Source organism: Syngnathus scovelli, chromosome 19, assembly GCF_024217435.2.
Source record: "Syngnathus scovelli strain Florida chromosome 19, RoL_Ssco_1.2, whole genome shotgun sequence".
NCBI classification, from domain to species: Eukaryota; Metazoa; Chordata; class Actinopteri; order Syngnathiformes; family Syngnathidae; genus Syngnathus; species Syngnathus scovelli.
The window spans coordinates 3,222,981-3,240,134 of NC_090865.1; the positions used below are offsets into that span (position 1 = coordinate 3,222,981).

Consider the following 17,154-nt stretch of genomic DNA (forward strand, 5'->3'; position numbering starts at 1 on the left):
TAGCTGCGATCAGTCCAAGGTGTTGCGCTTTCTGTATGCAAACAAACTAGGGCCTTTCATATGGATTTTCAAGTCAACATTTGGGTAATCATTGCATTTTAAAGTCAACATAAGGATTTGCATAAGATGAAACGAGATAGATATCACAGATTGTTTATAAACATTATGAAATGGTCTATATTGTTTGGGTCAAGGGTGAGCTGGAGCCTCTCTTGATTTGGGATGAGAGGTGCAACTGCCGAGGTTACATAAATAACATCTATGGATAGTTTAGACTCCTAATTAACCGAGTAGACTAAGGACAGGAATAACAAAGTCTACCTGATCCACCCAAAATCCCCAAATAGAAAGTCCAGTCCAGGATTAAACACAGGACCACTGTGCCTCCCCCCCTTTTGGCGTCATGATGTAATGTTTTTATTTTCATCCTCTGCCCATACTCCTTCTTTATACCCCCCCATGAGTTGGCTCATCACAGAACTCTAAAGGTCAGACTATTTTTTGCGCAACAGTATGGGCTCTTGCGAAATAGGTGTAAATATCAAAAATCTATTTTACACGTTAGCCCTCAGCGATGATTCACTTCATTGTGATCCAATGGTTATTGAAACAGATATTTTTAAATATTTATTGTACTCTTAAATTGTGAGAAATACAAACGTAACAGTACCGCAGTAAAGCATTACCATTAATAAGTGATTGTGTGACAGCCACCCACTGTCGCATTACAGGCTTCCTGCAGACTGCAGAGTGGGACTCCTGGCTCACTTTGCACTTTATGACTCACCTGCTTCAGCAACGACGACTTGAAATAGCTCATTTGAATGGAGAAACTTTTTATTTTGCAAGTGTTGGAACTAGTACCGGATGCTGATTTGGTAATGAGGCGTGTCAATGACGACACTTGTGTCGACCTCAAATGTAATCAAATATAATAAAATGACAGCAGTTGTTGCAGAGGGTTTGTTAGTTCGGAAAAATGTGGGTTTTGTTTTTGCCTCCCCGGCCGCATGCTATCTGCACGCCCACACACAATAGCGGAGATGGTTTTATCATTTACAATACTGGAAAAAAAAGCACTGCAAGGGGACGGAAGAGTGCAATATATAATCTGATGTGTGTGGGGGGGCGGGGGGTTTAATTAAAAATACATATTTCTGGCACTTATGGATTTGTGACAAGACTGAAAATGATTGCAGATTCAAATTGAACTCACTGAAGCATTCGAGCTTTTTTTTTTGTTCCATCCATGCTGTGGGGAACACGTTGCATGATGCCTTGTTTTCACAACACCATATGATGTTACATAACTGAGGCTGTTGCCTTGGTAATACTCAAGACTCCTCCCCCCCCCCCCAAGTCGACCCCCTCAAACACACACAAATACTGATTCCCCAATTACATGGCTGGGGAGGTTTAAAGAAAAGAAAGTCAAAACTTACTAAGTGTTCACATAGAATAAAAAAATGCTAGAATGATGGAAAGCATTTAAAAGTCAAGGTTGATAACATTGCTGCCATTATTGCAGTTAAAAGAGAAGCTATTACCAATTCATGCATTTTTGTTGGTTTAAATGAGATTACACTCTCCGGTTTAATACTGAAAGCTACTCAATTTGCGCTTGAATAAGTAGAGCAAAAATGGAAGAAGTTTATTGACTCCACCAAATGGAAGAATCAAGTGCCCAACACAAAGAAAATCACTTTTCCTCCAATGCCAACCTTAAATGCGGCATTACTCGGAAAAATGGAGCTGAGGTAATCCCGTTTTAGCCCAATTGCTTGATTCCAGACATTTAAACTTTGCTTTTAGGAAAAAATGTAGTCCTTTTATTTTAGTGTCCCCAGTTGACCCACATCAGCCCATTCCATTTCCATGGTGCTTGGCCTCATTAGGTTCACGGGCCAGCTGGAGACGGGCAATTTTAAACACAAACCATTCACACTCAGATTCACACCTCGAGACAATTTCAAACCGAGAACTGTGAGGCAGATGAGTCACGGTCAAAAAAAAAAAAAATGGCCGACAACCATTTACATGTTTGCCTTTTGGTGAATGACTGACGATATATCATCATTGTCATCACAGGAGGGAAGGAAGGATGAGGAAGAGGAGACTGGAATTCTGGCTCCTGAAGCAGAAGAGTCTTTTTTTTTTTGGAGCAGCCTTAGTGTCAACATTTCCAGTGACGTGACCACAGGGAGGAAAATTCCTGCTCCTGAAGGCCTGGTTTCACTAATAAGGGAAAATGCTTATATGACAAGAGCCTGTTGGCACGACATTTTCAAATGAGTGCAAATCGCAAAAAGGAAATTGAACATATATAATAATCGTTTGCATTGACGTTTCATCCGAATATCCGATATATGCATTTTTAGCTGCAATCAAATGGAAGAGGCCTGATTCCAAATATAGCATAATTATATAGAGCCAGTCACACTTGTTATATTCTGGAGCGGGGGTGTACCTAATGGGGCGACCGTTGAGTTTAACCACAGACCATTAAGTTGTTTAATGTAAAGTCTTCATAAAAGTCTTTCTGCTTGTTTACACTTTAAATGCCTGGAAAACATTTCCAGGGAAGGGGGGGGGGGGGGTAAAAAAACCACAAGGAAAAAACCCGTCAGATGCATTGTTTCTACTTTAAGACCTTCAACTGGAAAAAGAAAAAAGGAGGAGGGAAAAGAGAGAGAGAAAAAAAGGTTTGTTGGAAAAATACCGTATTAGTCGGGGAGGAGAGGAGGAGTCGGAAGCAGCTCCCCTGGTGCTTCATCCATCAGCTGATTTATGAGTTACATGCAGCACTTAATAACCTTCTCTTGTCCCTGTGTGCTCAGGCTCTGGGGAATATCATGGCAGTGCACAGCCAGCGGCTGAGACAAGACAGACCTGAGGCCGGCTTGTAGAAGAAACAAGTCTCCAGGACCCGATGCATAGCGTTACATGTCTCAGTGGGCTTTTATTTTTATTTATTTTATTTTATTATATTACACTATGGCGCTGTTTTGCTTTAAATCGATAACAAATGAATTATTTTAAATACTTTAGCGCCCCTTGTGGACAAAACGGAAACACACTGTACCTAACAATGCACCTGCTCCAAAAAAAAAATCCATCAAATTGTTCTGATTAGAATTTTAGAGTTCTTAATTGGACATTGATTCTGAATACATTGGGTTACTTACTATATTAACCGTCATGAGCACATTATAGATATTTTTTATGACTTTGCCATGGATCCATTAAATGCAAATTTGAAATCAATTCAAATTTCACTCCAAAAAAAAAATTGCCATCTTCAAAAATAGCTCAACGCTGTGTAATTTCTGAACAACCCGTCACCTCACTCCACCTAACACACTCTCCGAAATTGCGATGGAGATCCCACGGAGAATAATACGTGATGAGTTTGGGGGCTCGCTGAGGTACAAGACCTCCCCCCTGAGTTCAGTCCCACATCCATGAATTATACATGCATGGCGTCACACCTCCCACGCAGGCTTATGTAATGTCAGCCACGCGTGTGGAAGCGTATGCATGTGCGCGTTTCGACGTGGATTTATTTATAACCAGACTGGGATTGAGGGAAGGGTGACTCATTCTGTTTGCGCTTTATTTTTACCCCACTATCTTGCCACCCACACACACACACATCATATCTATGGGAAGGGAAAAAAAAAAAAATGCACGACTTTCCACCTGGTGTGGAAAGTTAAATTTATGCTTTAAGTTTTATTACATAACACAAGACTTGTTTGCTCTTAGCAACCTGTGGACTCCGCCAGCCATCATTGTCACATTCTTGCTCGCTACAACTTAGCTAAGTGTTAGACAACATTTGGGGAAAGGTCACCATTACCAGCCAGCATGCTGAAAGTAATGGCTGAGATGAAAGTGCCCGTATCCATCACCCGGTTCACTGAAAGCCGCGGGACGGCTGCCGGTGCTCAAATGAGCGGCGACGTCTCAGCGGTGGCTTGTTAGCGCCACAGACCCCGGTGCACTCCATCAAAATGTCAGGGCCCGGGCAGGGTAAGGGCGCCGAGAATGGAGGGGGGGCGCCAGCTCTGCAGGAGAGCCCCGTCACTGTCTCGGCCGTTTTCGAAAAAGGCCGTAGCATTTAGCCTAAGCATTATGTAACTGTTCTGGTGTAGTCTGCCGGGTTTTGACGCGTTCACTCTGGATTCATTATTGATGAACGAGAAGCTTTTTTTAATATATCACAACTCATCTGGATCAAGAAAGCCCCAGACGCCTCACAGTTACAACTGACACAAACATATTACATAAGGGGTGCGGCAGAGTGCACAAAGGAGGAAATCCTTTGACTTTAAAAAGTAGTCCTCAATTCACACCGCATACGACGCGATGCTATCTGAGCTCTGACACAAGGCCGCTCTTATCAGTCCAATGTTAAAATGTGTCTGCGCCACCCTCTGTGACCAAGATCGATGATTCTTATCGTAGAATCGTGCGATTTCATTTGTTGAAAGGGAAATGGATGTGTCGTTTCACCGGGAGGGCAACAAAGGAAAAAGCAATTCATTTCAGAAACAAAGATTTCTCCAGCGTTTTGATCAAAGTAAAAAAAAAAGCAGGTTTTAGCTGAGTTTAACTTCCTGGATAATGCTTTTTTTAGTTGCTAGCTAACAGCCAATCAGGAAGACAAACATTTTATGCATTAATCCATGAGTCATCAATATTAATAACTCCAAATAATTACCTGTGAAAGACAGATGAATGTCATTGCTGAGATTCTCATGGCAGCAGTAACTGGCTCATTCTGTGGAGAGGGATCAGCTGGTCCTTGCTTCCTGGTTTCTGGAGGCCCGGGTGTTTTTTTTACTTTCAATTCGTCATCAACATTCCAGAGGTATTGCTTTTTTCCTTTTTTTGGAAAGAGGCCATTGTTAGTTTGTCACTACTGTACAATAATGTCAGAACACAAATAAAATATCTTAGAAAATAAATGCTTGAAATAAACAAAGGTGTCTCTTGACATCTATTTGAAAATCAGCAAACCACCACTTCCATCTCCAGATTATCCAGTTTATGGGCCTCAGGTGAATATGTGACTAATGTCTCCATTTAGAATTGATCATCACCTGCTTTCCCGGATATTGACTGTCAAAGTGAGTGATGGCGTTTCTGTCCTATACTTGTTGGAGGCTAAATCGCCTTGGGGCTCCTCGCTTGAGGTAGACAGCCAGGAGCCTCATCCAAAGAGGGAAGATGCTGCCCTCTTGTGGCCTTTATGGAGAACAACAATAAAATTATACAAGTGGGGGAGAGTTGTGGTAACACAATGGAGGACAATACAAAGCTTGTACATAAGAAGGATCGAGATTTTTTTTTATATGCACCAGCATTTTGATTAGGGGTGTGTAGACTTTTTATACCCACTGTAGCTATCAATCAGATTGAAAATTCTCAATAGACTAAAATTGTCTTGTCTAAATTAGGGGTGTGTAGACTTTTTATACCCACTCTAGCTCTCAATCAGATCTCAATAGACTAAAATTGTCTGATCTAAATTTGGAGCAATTGAAGTTGTGTTTGGCCTTCATTTGATCGGCGCTCTCCGGCTTAACTCAGATTTCATTGTGTTGTTGTCACTGCGGGAAAACGTGTAGAACATTCCAGCCCGGGAGGTCGGGATGGAGGTTTTCTCCCAAAGTAAACTCAGACACAGAGATCAGAGTCAGGCCCAGACAGCCGGCGCTGATCTGACAGCAGGGCCGGGTCTCCGATGGAGCCCGGGCCTGGTGAAGTGTTTGTCTGTTGTCTGCTCTTTATATACTGTACATGTTGAGCGACTGGAATCAAACTCCAAAACACAAAGGCAAGGTCAATAATGTAAAGTGATCTGCTGGCTCAAAAGACTTGGCCTGTTTCCAGTCATTGTTGAAGGAGTGTTTTTTTACAAAGCAGGCATGCAGTCCCCTTGTCTGCACTCACGCTCAACTCTTGAGTATTTCCTGCGGCGGAAATAATAAGACAATAGGAGCGAGTGGCGAGGGTGACAGCATCATGTCTAGCGTCTTTATTTTTCAATTTGAATATGCAAAGCGGCACCCGTATTCATGACTTATGTACTTTTCTCATTTATTATTAGATCAGCGCCAGCCTAGTTTGAGTGGTTAAAGAGGAAAATAACACAAATAGAAAAAAAAAAAACTTGAGACCTTTGTTCTATCAAATCATCATAAAGTCATCACGTCGCTTTGAGGAAGCTTGGCGTGTCTGGGTGCAACTAATGCTTGGGAAAGTTTAAAATAAAAATAAAAAAAATCACATCCTGTCTGAGAAAGTTCACCCCATTACTGGAATAGCAACAAAATGTCAAGTTACAAAACAATTGTGTGCAAGCTTGGGAATTGTGTTTGGAGTCTGGGGTGTAATCAAAATGTTTAGGGAGGGGATGGGGTGGCCTTGTCCGCCTGTCATTACAATGTTGATCCCATATTAAACTTTTTTTTTTACTCATGCCACTAAATAGAAACAGCCAATTTCCTTTAGCCTGACAAAGACAAAGCACGTTTGGGTTTGTCTAAAAATGGCTTGCTTTGTGGCGGGTGGACACGTAGAGCTAAATTGGGTGCCAACGAGTCGGGGCCTAGCTCGACAATTTGTAGCTTAAGTCACCACTGTACAAATAATCACATATTAAAAGTGTAAATAAAACACCACTCTACATATTTTTGTATTCTAAAAAGATTTTTTTTTTATTTCAACTGATATTTATAAGGAACAATTTGTACATAAGCCATTGTTATAAATATCAGCTGCTTGGCTGGTACAAAACGTTTTTTTTTTTATTAATTAACATATGATACATTATTTACAAGTGCCACTGTGGGTTTTGAACAACATTATCTCTTTCACACGTTAGCACACGACACATGCAATCACAATGTGGCATCTGGGTAAAAGAGTGAGGGGCCATTTTGTTCGTTTGTTTTTCCTGCAAATAATATTTCTTTGTTCATATACTGCCAAATATTTGCCTTGGCTCCAAAGGCAGGAAAATACTGCTTTAGGGCACACCATTTAAAACAACTAATAACCTCTTTGTATTAAAAAAAAAAGCACATAAATATTGTTGGTAGCAATCACACACGCTGCAAAAGCAGCGTTAAAAAAAAATGTACATGATAGAATTTGCAAATAAATAAAACATGGTGGGAAAAAAAACAGCTTTGGTCCCTGAAAAAGAGGGAAATAATTCGTAATAAAAAGCTATTTATTGTTAGATTAAATTGAGGGTTTGGGTTGGCTTTCTAATTAGTTTGATAGTTGGGAAGCATGCAAAAGAAACTATTCCAAAGAAAATATCTCATTTGTCATCGCAGCCTTTTTAATGCAATGCAATGACGCCCTCTTGTGTACAAAACTGGTAATGTAGGTGAGCGTGTCAGTTACATAACCCTTCAGAATACCTTAAAAAGGCACACATAAAACTGACTCAAAGCAGTCATGATATTTTCCGACCAATCTTGAAGCAGCAATTCATTAAAAAAAAAAAATACATCATTAAAATGAGATGGAAGAAATAAAGCTAGCATATGAATGATACTTTGGCATTAAATACCCTTTGACTTCCTATTTTTGGGTTTGGTGTCATGTGCTGTTTACATTTTGGGCTTTTTTTTTTTAATCCCGGGACACAAACTTGTTTATGGCCTACTTGACCACAAACAATATCATTCAAGCACATCTTGACAGCATTTAAAAAAAAATAAAAATGCTATCGCTCATTTCAGTGTAATGTGTCACGCCAGAGTCACATGATAAAAGAAGGCAAGAGTAAAAATCAGTGCAAAATGCAAAGTTAAAAAGAACATTTGAAGAAGCTAGCGTCGATTTATCTTACCTTGAATCCACTTTTGTTGTCAATTTTGGATTTTCTTTTTCATGTTTCTTTGACAGTGCTGTGGGATCACAATGCCCCCTTCTGGTCTGGAGTCAAATGTGCAGCGCTAGCTTCTTCAGATTTAAATCAAACCTTTATAACTTAAGGGACACAGGTTTAAAAAAAAAAAATAGAGAGCAAACAAGTGTAGCTAATAGCAACGCTCCCAAACATTCACTCACAAGCAGTTTTTGGCACTGATACTTGTTTTCATGTTTGTTGAACTCACACTTCTCTTTCCTACAAGCAGCATTGAAGTTGCGTACGGAAAAGGAATGATAACGAGAATCTGTGAAACCTCCGGGTGATGATTAATACTGTATAGCTTTCAACATTTGTTGCGTCTTCACTGCTCGACTTTTGTTCTCAAGCGGACTCTTAAAAAAGGAACCCATTAAAAAATTCTCATTCATATAGAGCAGACGGTTGGCACAAAGTTACCCCCAACATGGCTTTCAGTCCAGAAGCTGAGGATGGAGCTGTGTTTGCCTGGCGCTGCTTGTGCTGAACCGAGTTCCCGCTCGTAAATATGGCAGTAACTCAACTTTTGGACCCAGTCCCAAAGGTCAAGAGGCCAATTTCAAGTCTCTGATTGGCTGCCATTCATTAAGTCTGTGTCCTTCAACCTTCATTTCAGAGTGTGGCCAGGATGCGTGAGAAGGATATGACGACAGAGAGGCTGGTTTGGCCCACACCGAGAAGCAGAGCCTCCAGGGGTGCCATGTCCTTCCCTGCCACGCGGTACACGCCCGCTATCGCTGCGCCTGAGGGCAACAAAAATCCAGACTTCTTTATTGCTTGGCATTAATAATATATTGTCTATTTTAAGATCCGAGGTGGAAACAGTGAGAGAGCGATTGGGTGAACATTTAGTGGTCCGACTGGAAAAGGTTAATGAGGAAGCCCACAGGCCTTTACCCTTGTCAGCGCCACCTGTGGCTGACGTAAGCAAACTGTCATCCCCAGGCTGAACAGATTTTGCTGAGCACAATTAAAAAAAAAAAAAAAGCAGATGAAACAACAACTTACTGGTGATGACGCCTCCGGAGAGGGAGGCCAGGAAACCCACGCTGACCAGCACAACGACGATGAGACGGCCCCGCTTGTGGCGCTGCAGCATGACGAACATGAGCATCCCCATCACCCCGTGGACGAAGAGTGAGGAGAAAAGACACCACAGGAACACCCAGTACCACATTTCTGACATGGAAGTACACCAAAAAAAAAAAAAAAACCCACACAGATTACATTTCAAAATATTAAGAACTTAGCGAGGTCTATTTCTATTGTGCAGTTCTCACCATGACCCCATTTCATGTCTCAGTAGGTCATTTATCACCTGGTTGGTATTAGGGGAGAGGGGGGATTCAGATTTTGGGTGAGGGGGGGATCAGGTGGCAGTATTCTATATACACTCTCCTCATCAGCGCTTTCCACGCTGTGTTGCGCCTCCGCTTTCTCGCAGCTTTACATGCGCTCAAGGCTTCCTGCTGACTCAGCATCATCCACTACCTCTTTTTCGCTCGACACGTTGCTCAACACACAGGATGCAAAAGCAAGCAACTAAAAAAAAGGTGGCAATCGGAAATGATGACATGTCCTGTCTTTGAATTTTCTGCTCACACACAAAAATAATAATAATACCCTGCATACATACAATAATCCAGCACTAAAAAAAAAAAATGGCAGGTGACCCAACTCAAGGGGTGCACCCCAAAAAGTCAGCTGAGATGGATGAGTCTGTTTTTAAATATTTTTATGGATGTTAGATTAAAATATAAATGCTTCATTTAGGTGAAACCTGTTTGTAAAGGAAAAATAGAAACATCACTTGAGTCATGTTTAAAACTTCACCTGACAAGGGCAAAAAATAATAGTAACAAAATTGAATTTGCATTCAAGCACTATAAAAGACCATTGAAGATGACGATCATAAAGGTATCGATTTTTTTTTTTTTTAAATCCTCGCTAATGGCAAGCTAGACAAAGGGGATACACATCATTCAGTTCACAGAAGGGTGCACCCATGTCACAAAAATACAAATTGGCCATGTCTCATTCATTTTCCCGTGGTAGTAATGCTGTCAGCATGTGAGCACGAATATCACGTTACATCGCTTTATTCCGATTTAAATGATATTCGAGCGTCCAGTGCTGAATAGTGGACGCACGGCACCTTTAGTCCAGCCAACCGGCTTGCATACATACCTGCAAAGTGCTGCAACGTCGTCCCTTGCACCCAAAGACTCAGCACTTGCTGCACCGATAGATTAACGGAATAATCCCTATTTGTTGACATGTTTCTGCCACCGCCCGGGTTCTCACCCTCCTTTATTGAATAGCCGTGCTTGGCTTTGAGCGAAGGCATGGGGGAGACCGGGGTGGCATTGGCTGTGAGGCGCGGCTCTCCCCGGCGCGGCTCGCCTCTACCGGTGCCGCTGTTTCGGCTTGGCGTCCGTCTCCGCGTCGGGAAGGGAAGGGCTGTATGCTGATCGCTTCATCCTCGGTTGCGGCGGAGTCGGCGGTGTGGAGGCCATGATGAAGACGACAGCCGGACCTCGGGCAGGAGCGCGCACGCACGGTCGGTCGCTCGTCCTACATTGACTAGCCCGGCTACATAACCCTTAAAGGGACAGGCGCACCGTTTTTTTTTTTTTTTTTAAAGACGCATAATACATGGACATATTTCCTATTAAAGTAGGTTTATGAATGGGAAACAGGGTGATGACGTAGGCAAAAGTAGATTAGCAACGAGCGCTAGTTACACTGGAGTGAAAGTAATTCTAGCAAACCTTTCTTTTTTATTCTAGGGTGCTTCTGGTGCGCGCAACCGGCCGGCCGGCGCAAGCTCTCCTGATGTAGAAATCAGCCAATCAGAAAAGGGCACCTCGACTATTTTTTCTTTTTTAAAACAACAACAAATAATATGAATTATTAATAATGATTCCAAGAGTTTAGTTTGGGTTTTGAATGAGGAGCAGGGTATAGAAAAAAAGAAGAAGGCACTTGCTGAGCAGCGGGTTACTTCCGGGGCGTTGTCAATTACGATGGGGAGCTATCCGTGGTCCTGAAGTTGAAAGCACGTCTTAATAGGGTTAAACTCTTCAACACGTTTTGCCTTGTTTATATAGTGTGCATGAATTCTCCTTGAGATACCATCGGTCTCTGAGAAGATTGCAAATATTTTGTTTCTATAAACACGCCATGCTGGCTGAATGATAAAAAAAAGGTTAAAATAGAAATTGACATCCAATCAGTGATGGTGGTCGAATAGACAGAAATAAATGCATGTCAAATATTTCCTATTTTTAAAAGTAAATTCAATCAGCAATATGTCAAACTCAAGCACTTTTTAATAAGGTAGGGCGAGTACAGCATTGGCCAGCAGGTGGCGTTCTCACCCCACGTTGCAATTAGCCTGCAACTATCAGAACAGTTTACACATTGTCACCATTTTCTTTTTTCACAAAAGAAGGCAAGGATTTTCACTATCCTACAAGTTTTGTATATTATTATCATTTGAGGTCAGTCTATTGTCAGTCTGCATTTGAAAGGTGAGGTTATCTAATTGCTCAGCTCCTTTTTTTGTCTTCAGATGGGGATTTTGGGGGCAACCTGATCCATCACTGTATATTGGACTCCATTGACATGGACCTTTTGAACTCTTCACGAGCTGGTTTTTATATTGAGCCTATTGTGATTTCACATTGATGTAAGAGAACTTGTAAGGTGAGACGCTTCTCTATTCATCTCGTTTTTTTCTTCTCTCTCTGCAAATCAGCCTCCCAGCATGTGTTTTGTCTTTCTTTTGTCGCCCCCACCACCCTTAGGGCGGATGGCCTTGACCAAGGTGAGTCACCAGTCATGAAGCCCCCTGATCTGGCTGACATCCTTGTCACAGTCAAGAGCACTTTAACCAGAGCCAACAGGCTGAGTGGTGACTCAAGGTGCAAGCAGACTGAGACATGCAATCAGAAACCAGCCTCTGTTTTTGTCTTTTTATCTATGTTTGGTCTAACATACCGGATGAAGACAAAGAAATACAGTGCACAACAGATTCTGAAGCTTGCTAGTCTTCAAAGAATGATAAAAAACATGTGTATAATACAAATGCAAAATTAATGCTAGGCTGGGAAACCCCTATGCAAGGATAACATGGAACTTTGAGTGTTATTGTGCCTCACCTGGACGGGTGCAGGTGGTTACAATCGTAAACCACAAATGCATTTGGAGAGGAACATCAGGAGAACAAGAGAGAGCTTGATCCCCTCGCTGCCACCACATGAAAAATAAATCCACGTCACAAATTTGGCAATCAATTGAACCGCAGTCATTATTCTCTGGTAACATACATGAGAAGTTCCATAGATGTTTTTTTTTTTTCCCACAATGTTGCTAACAATAAAATGAAAACAAGATCTTCTAACTTGACACTTGTGTGACTTTTGGAAAAAAAAGAAAAGACGTCATGTTGTCAATGACCGAGGTTTTATCTGATTATAGGGGTCTTGCGTCTTTGAAGGGTTACATCAAGAATCATGTTGACTGATTACTGACGTCGTTTTTAAACTGTGGGAAAACCAGAATGAGGTCCATATTGCTTTAGGCAATGTAATTCTAGTGAAAGACAAATCCTATTTACTTCTGGTTCGAAATATTTTGTGGTGAATCACTACAAAGAGGACATGTTGCTTCATGATGTTGCCTCGTGGGCGTATTGGCCTCTTATTAAGCAAACGTCACCTCGGGGCTAAGATTTATTCACAGCGAAAACTTTGTAATTAACTTTTTACTGACCTTCACATGAATTTAAATCTAACTGTGCAGGCGGAACAAGAACAACAATATTGGAAAAAAATGAAACCGATACTACAAGTTCCGTTGGATTCTACATGCAGCCACTAAATTCTTACCATAAAACAGACCAACAATCTGAAACTTCAATTATTAGAACTCGACCCTCCCCTTGAGGCCAACATCCCTCCCAGATCCGCTCGAACTTGTCTGGAGCAGAAAAGGAAAGAAACAGATTCCGTCTGATAAAGCTTCAAAATCAACAAGCAAATTTTCCGTAAGCATAAACGAAGGATTCTGGTAAGCCTATCGTTGTCTGGGATCTGCTGAAATTATCACACGGGTTCATCGCTGTTGTTTGCACGCTCGATATTGATCATTTTAGGTGTGTTAGTTACTGGCAGGTTAGTCACCTATCACAATGGTTCCATTGAAAACTGGGATTTCCAAGTACTGGAGAATAGTTATAATAAATCAGATAGATGGAGTCATGGATATGATGCAATCGTCATTGAGGAGGGAGGATTTCTTAGAAACTGATTTTTTTTTAAATGACACATTACAGTGGGTGAGTGAAGAAATGCCATTATTTGTATTTATAATTCAATTTAAAGTCACTTTCATAATCACATTGCCAGTCAAGACTAAACTCATTCTGTCATTCTGGAGGTGGCCCAAATAATTTGCCTCAATTTTCAATGTCAATCAAAAGTGAGATTTTTTTTTTTTTCTTATTAGATTAGAAGGTGGATAATAATGTGGTTGATGAGTGTATACTGACACGTACCTTGATTTGTGGTGAAAGGAATCGGTTTTAAAAAAAGAAAAATCAAGATAAATGGGCATCCTTTCAACATAATGTGGAGATTTACTTTGAGCAGTGAAATATTCCTGCAAAGGCACCAAAAGCCTTTATAGAGCTTTGATCAGCTTCACTTTCACGCCTGGAGAATTTGAGTAAAATGGGAGTGTGTGTGTGTGTGTGTGTGTGTGTGTGCGCACTTTCATTTCAGGTGAGATGAAATCTTACTCAAGCAAGAATGAAGCAGGAAGAGCTATTAATTATTAAAAGGTGTTTTGAGACACCAGGAAATTGTGCTGCTTTCTTGTAAATGTATAACACAAGACTAAATATTAAACTAGAATTTATATGTCACCATGATTTAAAGTAAAAGTTATTTCCAAACCTTGTTTGGTGAATAAGAAGATTACTCTGTGTATGTTTAGTTTGAATCAGATGAGCCCGTTTAATCCCATGTTTACCAAACATTTGCAATTTGCTTCACAACACGGCCAAAAATGCCCAATTGCACATTCCCTGTCAATCAGTTCCTTTCTGAATACTGTTTGAATAGTTTATGAGCATTTAGGAATACAACAGATGCTCTCTTTACCCTTTTTTTTCTTTTTCTAGTTTAAGGCCCAACAATTTGATAGGTCACAGTTCAGCAGTGGAGCTTCAAATGAGCCCTGGCAAGGTTGGTTGCCTCTCTGAGCTATATTACCTGCTGCTCTCCAAAAATGCCAGACACAAAAAAAAATACCTTCAGTTTTTTTTTGCAAGCATGTCAGACAAAATTTGAGTCTGAAAGGAAGTCTGGAAAAATACTCCAACTGGATCCTAATGAATAAACACCTAAATGAAACCTGAGCATTACGGTCCTCACGGTGAACATAACACCGGTGCAGTAGCTATCTGGCAGATGCCCACATAATTACAGGCTCGCCATCATAAATGTCATCCTCCCATCCACACGAGGATCCACCCTCACGGTTCAACGGCCAGGCAGCACATTAGCTCCATGACACTCCTACTTCCCCAAGCCGCACTATGGAAAAATTCAAGTGGACACCATTCCAGTCCCTTGTGGTCCTGGCAGGAGGAAAATCCATCGGATAAACATGCAGTAAAACCTCAAACGAGGTATTACAGGCTGTGAAGGGAAATTGGATTCCGGGGGCATGTAGCATTCTTGCTGGGTTGGCAGGGAGGACAGATGAGCACATCCATCCGTCTGGTTGATTGGAAACAGGCCTCGTTAAGTGGCCGTTCGGTTACGTGTGCGATGAGCAGGTGACGTGCGTCGTCGCCAAGCCAGCCGCATGCACGTCCATCATCATCCCCGCTATCCTGCGGCGAGCTCTGGCTAGATTTCATTTTGCAGTCATTAGCGTGTCACTTCCTGTTTCCATCACCACGGCAGGCCTGTTGGAGATAAAAATCATTTTTTTCATTTCATTAATAAAAATACATTATGATTTTAACAGTGGACATGATACGGGCAATTATTAAAAGTCTACACACCCCTGATAAATCTGATATACGAACAGGGGTGTGTAGACTTTTTATATCCACTGTATGTAATCATTTATGCATGATGTATAATAGCAAACATTAACAAGATTAGTAGTAAAAAAAAATTTAAAAACCTCAAAGAATCCTGTTTAAACTCGCCTCTTTGATCGGAATTAATATTCATTAGTTTACTTTGGAACTATTCCCCGCTCGTTCCATCTGTCTCACCAAAATAATTACCAGCAGAGAGAGAGAGAGGAAAAAAAAAAAAAGTCCCTCAATATTTTTCTTCATATCTTCCTCTGGTGAGCTCATTTGCATGTTATAATCCTGCCATCTGTGAAACCAAATATGGAATTATTTGCTCTGTGACCAGTAAAATGAAAGCAGAATAATAATATCCAATTCGGCAAAGGGGAAATGTTAAAAGAAAAAAAATGATTGGAGTGTTGAGCTTCTCCTGGGAGCAGTAGCGTTGACTCTTAGAGGAAAGTTCGAATCATTAGCAAGTCTTTGTAAACCGGAGTTTGAGATGAAGGTTGTCCTACAGAAAATTAAGTGCACGCACAAACACAAATATGTAAACACTTCTTCAAACAGCAGAGCAGATGTCAGTCGAAATGCATTATTATTATTATTATGATTGAAAAATTCTTCAACATTACTCCAGGTCAGCTTTTGCTTTTTCAGGTGGAGCTACAGACAGTTGCTGAGGTCAGACGGAGACGCTTGGTCTCCTGGACTCGCTGCTTCCTGTCCTGGTGGAGATTATGAGATGTATTGCTATACATCTGGTAATCTGATCCACATAAAACCCGATAGTATAACTTCTTATCACACCAGAGGTGGTCGGAGAATCTGGAACTGTCATTAAAATCCAATGCTGATTTGAGAATGAATATTTCTTCTGGAAAAGCATACAGTGAAACTCAATCTCCAAAAAAGGAAATGAAGTGATAAGGATTTTTGCCAATATTAGTATTTAAATGTTAAATAAACATTTATCTTCTTTTTTTTCAGTATTTGTGTGTGAGCTGGGGTGATCCTCTCATGGCATGGTGATGACACAACCCTGTGGGTGGTCACCAACTGCTCAACCAGTTAAGCCGCACCAAAGGTGATAGGACTCAACAGGCAGTGTTATTTCATGGCAGATTAAGCACAGTTGAGAAATAAAACTTTTGCTCTTCTTGTTTACCCTTCTCCTGCTTCCAAGCACATCCCCGGGTTCTGTGCCAACCCTGATGAATGAACGCACATTAAATCATGTGTGAAATTCTGGCCGGTATTTGTCATGGGATTAAGCGCACATGTCATGTCTGCAGTCACACAACTAAAGATGGAGACGCCATGTTGCTCCTCAAGTTAATAGTGGCCTACATGTCCCTAAGGATTTTTTTTAAACAATTGCTACCTGATATCTGTTGTGCTTTAAGTGGAGGCTTCTCAGGTTACATTCAACTATGGGTGAGGTTCTTGTATTTTGTTCCTCGCTTTCCCACACCACATTGGAGTATATTCTGTCATGCGTGGAAACGAAACACTTCAATCCGCCCCGAAGAGATGGTAAGATGACATAAGCTCATTTTACCTGTGAGGATGTCAGGATGTCACTTTCAGTTTTTCCATCCATCGGCTTTGCGTCAGGAAATATTTTGTAATCCTGTTAGAAGAGACCAGAAACATGCAGTAAATATTTTTCAAAATGTTGCTATATTCAAAATAAAAACTGTTGTAGTTTGAATTCATGTTTTCCATCTGCTGCATTGATATAATTGACTTAATGTGGGACCAGATGAGTCATCAATGGCTGGGATGGCTTAGCGCTAATGATCGGCAGCTTCAAAATAATCTCATTTGCTTTGGGTTACTGAATCAGATTTTCCGACAAGGATTTTACATTCTGATCTATGTAACTGTTTTTTTTTTTTTAGCCAAATAAGACCAAGGCTAACCAAATAGACATTAATTATTCTTAATTAATCACATCTAGTACAGCCAGTCCTTGGTTTATGTCTTGTTTCTAAGACAACCAAGTCAGAACACAACATTGTTTTTATCATTAACATGAGCTAATGTAATTATAAAGTCAAAATTACAGAAAATATTTCATTGAAAAACACTTCTGGGTCATGAATATAAAGTAAGCAAA

General features: G+C 40.9%; 1 protein-coding gene and 1 long non-coding RNA gene across 6 annotated transcripts; one reads left to right on the plus strand and one right to left on the minus strand.

Moving 5' to 3' along the window:
- Nucleotides 1-6,879: 6,879 nt before the first annotated feature.
- tmem170b (transmembrane protein 170B) lies at nucleotides 6,880-12,262 on the minus strand. Of its 2 annotated transcripts, none has more exons than XM_049750402.2 (3): nucleotides 12,097-12,262; nucleotides 8,942-9,112; nucleotides 6,880-8,676 (listed from the first exon to the last, which is right to left on the minus strand). In XM_049750402.2, the coding sequence occupies exons 1-3, from the start codon at nucleotides 12,260-12,262 to the stop codon at nucleotides 8,546-8,548; spliced, it is 468 nt and encodes a 155-aa protein (XP_049606359.1). In that variant the 3' UTR covers nucleotides 6,880-8,545. The 2 variants fall into 2 exon arrangements, with proteins under 2 accessions (XP_049606359.1, XP_049606360.1); XM_049750403.2 differs by lacking the exon at nucleotides 12,097-12,262 and adding an exon at nucleotides 10,121-10,280.
- On the plus strand, nucleotides 10,364-16,746 carry LOC125986637 (uncharacterized). 4 transcript variants are annotated; one of them, XR_007487730.2, is made up of 5 exons: nucleotides 10,364-10,493; nucleotides 11,508-11,641; nucleotides 11,743-13,006; nucleotides 14,121-14,184; nucleotides 14,466-16,746. It is a non-coding gene; the product is annotated as an uncharacterized lncRNA (long non-coding RNA). The 4 variants fall into 4 exon arrangements; XR_011085751.1 differs by having other exon boundaries at nucleotides 14,121-16,746; XR_011085752.1 differs by lacking the exon at nucleotides 14,121-14,184.
- Nucleotides 16,747-17,154: the final 408 nt, after the last annotated feature.